Source organism: Rosa rugosa, chromosome 6, assembly GCF_958449725.1.
Source record: "Rosa rugosa chromosome 6, drRosRugo1.1, whole genome shotgun sequence".
Lineage (NCBI taxonomy): Eukaryota > Viridiplantae > Streptophyta > Magnoliopsida > Rosales > Rosaceae > Rosa > Rosa rugosa.
The window spans coordinates 11,325,017-11,329,098 of record NC_084825.1 but is presented as its reverse complement, the minus strand read 5'-3'; the positions used below and the strand labels follow the sequence as shown (position 1 = coordinate 11,329,098).

The window sequence follows — 4,082 nt, the reverse complement described above, 5'->3', positions numbered from 1 at the left end:
TTGCTACCTAGTACTGCAGAGAAGAAGGCACTTCAGATTTCAATCTCAAAACCCATCCATAATTGACTGATTGGTCTTGTTTAGGTTTCAGTATTGCATCACTTTAATTCTTTTGGCCAATATCTGGCTTTTCTAATTGGCACACGCAAAGAGGTGCTGGAATGCTGGGCCAAGAACGAAATCTCCCGATTCAAATTAGAAGCAAAACGGTTTTTGTTATTGTTAACAGAAACTTTAACGTTGGTTTGAGAGAGAAAGCATCTAAATGTGACATTAGATGATGTAGCAACTATCTGACCATAAGATTAGTTAGAGGATCATGATTTTATGAAATTTACACACAGTTACGGTAGAGGAGCTTAATTCTAGGACTTAATTACTCAAATGAGAACCTACTTTGCTCTAACGAGGACCTTATTTATCTTAGTGAAGACTTACTTCTAGTTACCTACTTTAGTCTGACGAGGGCCTTATTTACTTTAGTAAGGACTTTTCTCTAGTTACCACATGAGTCCTTAAAGTGGTAAATATTACATGAGATATGACATGTTTGAGAAATGTACGTTAACATACTGTAGCTTTACCCAAATACTTAAAGACATGAAAAATAGGCATACTTAATTGATTATTTCCTAAACACGTGATTATCTTAGAGTTTGCCACAGTCATAGCGAGCGTGAGCAAACGAGTTGCGAAATAGGACCACTATGAGCACAATACATAAGAGCTTGATGAGCTTTGATGAAGTTTCTTCCATCTTTCCGAGTAGGGTTGATTCGATAGTAAGTCTTAGAAGTCGTGTTTTCCGCTCTTTTAGGTATTCATCAAATGCTTGCTCTACCATAAGTTTGCTTCCTATTTCACCTGGACCACCGACGACAGCCTTTCGTGCGAAGCACCTAGCAAGGACAACTGCGTCTTCCAAAGCGGCTGAGCCACCCTGAGCAATGAACGGAGTCATTGCATGCAAGGCATCTCCTGCAACTGTCACTGTTCCTACCCGAAAGTGTGTGCATAGTATGTTCCATGGTGATCGGTATTTGATGTACTCTGAGAAATGCAAACACTCTAGCCAGCAATTGTTGACCATCTCTTTAATGCTACTAGGAAAATCCTTCACTGACTCAGTTGAGAAGTTCATAATCGATTTCGAACTTTTGGAGATCTTGAAACCTGTTCATACGTAGAGAGGTTTACTTTAACTATCTAGCATAGTAGGGGACTATGAGACAAACTATGGTACTGTGATGTTTATCATACACTCATTTTACATCTATTTGAACAAAAATTACAACTTATATGAATCAAAATTACAACATTGAGAACAAAGTTACCATATTCATTTACACTATTTACATATAATTAAACAAAAATTACAACATTGACAACGAATTTGTTCAAAACATGTAACAAAGTCATAGGTGATGTAATTACTACTAATTAAACTAAGATTACACAAAATAGGACTCAACTTTACCACTCTGAGAACAAATTTGTTGTCACATTTATAAATGTGTGTATGACATACGGGTATGTATTACAGAATTTTCCGGAGACTATATCTAATAATCTCATTCAGTGACGTACCTTCTTGTGAAAAATATTTTCCAGTGATGAACCAATAAACCTGGTTGGTGGTCATGGGTATTACTCCGACCGTAACATCACCTTTTTTTATCATCTTAAACTCACTGCCGAATTTATGGCCATTTGGATATATTGTAATGCTTCTTGCTGCCATTACATTGAGTCTATTTGGGGCCTTCACCCCAATCAGATTTGTTATCTTGGAGTTCACTCCGTCGCATCCGATCACAACCTGATCGATGCTTGAAACGTTGAATAAAAGAAAAAAAATTGTCAACAAATTGCGAAGAATGGAAAATAGAGCTAGCTAATATACCTTGGCGTTTAAACTAGTTCCATTTTGAAGTTGAAGAACTGGATAAGATGTTACAGGATCCAACTCAATAGAAAGTACGTTGGAGCCATAACGTACAGTGTTGAGTGGCAGGTTTTGAGCCAAAATATTAACCATATCAGTCCTTCTCACACATCGCATTTCTTCTTTCCTGTTATGATTTTGTAATTATACGAAGATCAAGTTACGAAGCTAGGCAAGTCAAACGAGGAGATCAAATTCACACTCTTTTCATTATTATTATTTTTTTCCTTCCTAGAAGTTCAAAGGAAAAATATGAATGAAAGCTCAAGAACTCACGAAATGGGCATTTCTTGTGGCTTGCCATTATCAAGTGAAGAGAATTGTCCCCTGAAAATAAATAAAACTATCAAACGACACAGAAAAATAGTAAAACGTTATCTTTTTCAGAATGTAATAGAATAATGAACAAAGAGATTAATTATATTGTGCCCCCAAAACAAAAAATCTAGAAAACAGTAAATCCCTATTTCATATTTCTTTTGATCATTACAGGAGATATTCAAACTGTGGGTTTTGTAGTATCATTTTCTGAAGTACGTTCTATTCATTCAAGTGCTTTCACAAGAAGAACATTGAATTAGACTAGTATGCTACTAAGAAATGGGTTTGAGGAAAGAGATCTCCAAATAAGCAAATCCAAAACAAGATCATTATAATTTTATTTAGAAGGGGGAGAGAGATTTACGATAGTATAGGATCAGCAGTTTGTCTAAGATATGAGGCTACACCGAGCTGTTCAAGGGCACGCCAACCATTAGAATGCACAACGATACCTCCGGTGGCTTGTAAAGTCTTTGATTTTTCTAGGACCAAGCTTCTTATGCCCTTTCTGCATCCACAATAGTTTCAGATGGCATCGCTTGTGACAATTTTAAATAACTCCAATGATTGTTTATCTATTGCATGCTATATAGGACTAAGAGGTAAGTTTAGTTACTAATAGTAAACCTGTGAAGAGCAAGAGCAGTGGCGAGGCCTGAAATCCCACCACCCACAATCACAACATCTTCTCTTGTATCCCCTGCCATATCCATATCCTTGCCTATCTTCTTTTGCTTTGATCTAGTTTGCTTATTGTGCGTTTTATATAAAATTGGAAATGGTGACCTATTAACTAGCCTTTATTTTCAAAGGACTGCTCAATTATCTTTGTTAGGTAGAGCACTTCATTGTTTAGATTTGTCGTTATAATTCGCATGGCACCGACCTTGCAATAGTCAACCGTGCAGCATTGTTTGCAGTTTGTTCCATTAATTAAGAAGCAGTCTATGAGCCGCAAATAGTTTTTTTTGGGCTCAAACAATCGACTATATTAATGAAATCAAGTAGATTACATTAGGTGGATTAGGTGGAGAGGAGTTCCTCTAGAATTGTGGGAACAGATCCACAGAGTACCAAACCTGTGCCTAGGGCACACTTAGCCAACTTGTGAGCCGCAAATAGTTAATGAAGTTTAATCCTCTGTTTTTTTTTTTTCAGAATTATTAATGGTTTTCCTTTCTTTTAGAAGAAATGATTGGACTTTTTTTGTATTAAAAAAAAGGGTGCGTCTATTTCCACTCTACTAAATACTTTGTTCACCCTATAACAAATTTTTTTCTTCTTTAAAATCCCAAAATTGTCCTCAACAACAATTATTAACAGAAAACAATGAAAATTTTGTTTTAATTAAAACTATACCCAACAGATATCCTAATTATGAATTATCATAATAGCTTTCTAATATACCAAAAAAAAAAATTATCATCTTTGCTTCTTCATCGCTAGCCGACCAAACAAATAATTAGACGAAATTTTCAAGCTATAGCAACAAGTGAAAAACATTGTTGGTTTGATAGGAGCATATTAATGCGACGTTTTAGTATTTAACTTCCCATATTTTGCTTAGTTATTTCCTTTACTTAATCATTTTAATTTAGTTTCTATTTTCTAGGTGCATCGGAGAAAATGATAAGGAAATGAGCTTAAAGACAAATGAGAAGGATGCGAGACGTTGGAGATGACAAAGGCAAGACACAAGGGACGCAGAAATGAGCTGAAATGAAGAAATAGAGTATTCCTGGTCCAACAAGGAATTCCTGGTCCGACAAGGAATCCCAGTCAAAGTAGGAATCCTGGGTCAACTAGGAAACATGTT

General features: G+C 35.8%; 1 protein-coding gene across 1 annotated transcript; it reads right to left on the bottom strand.

The window, feature by feature from the left end:
* Positions 1–405: 405 nt before the first annotated feature.
* On the bottom strand, positions 406–3,019 carry LOC133718231 (monooxygenase 1-like). Its single transcript, XM_062145052.1, has 6 exons — positions 2,894–3,019; positions 2,631–2,774; positions 2,222–2,272; positions 1,904–2,072; positions 1,588–1,819; positions 406–1,173 (listed from the first exon to the last, which is right to left on the bottom strand). Exons 1-6 carry the CDS (start codon positions 2,977–2,979, stop codon positions 650–652), a joined length of 1,206 nt encoding a protein of 401 aa, XP_062001036.1. The 5' UTR covers positions 2,980–3,019; the 3' UTR covers positions 406–649.
* Between the last annotated feature and the right edge of the window lie 1,063 nt (positions 3,020–4,082).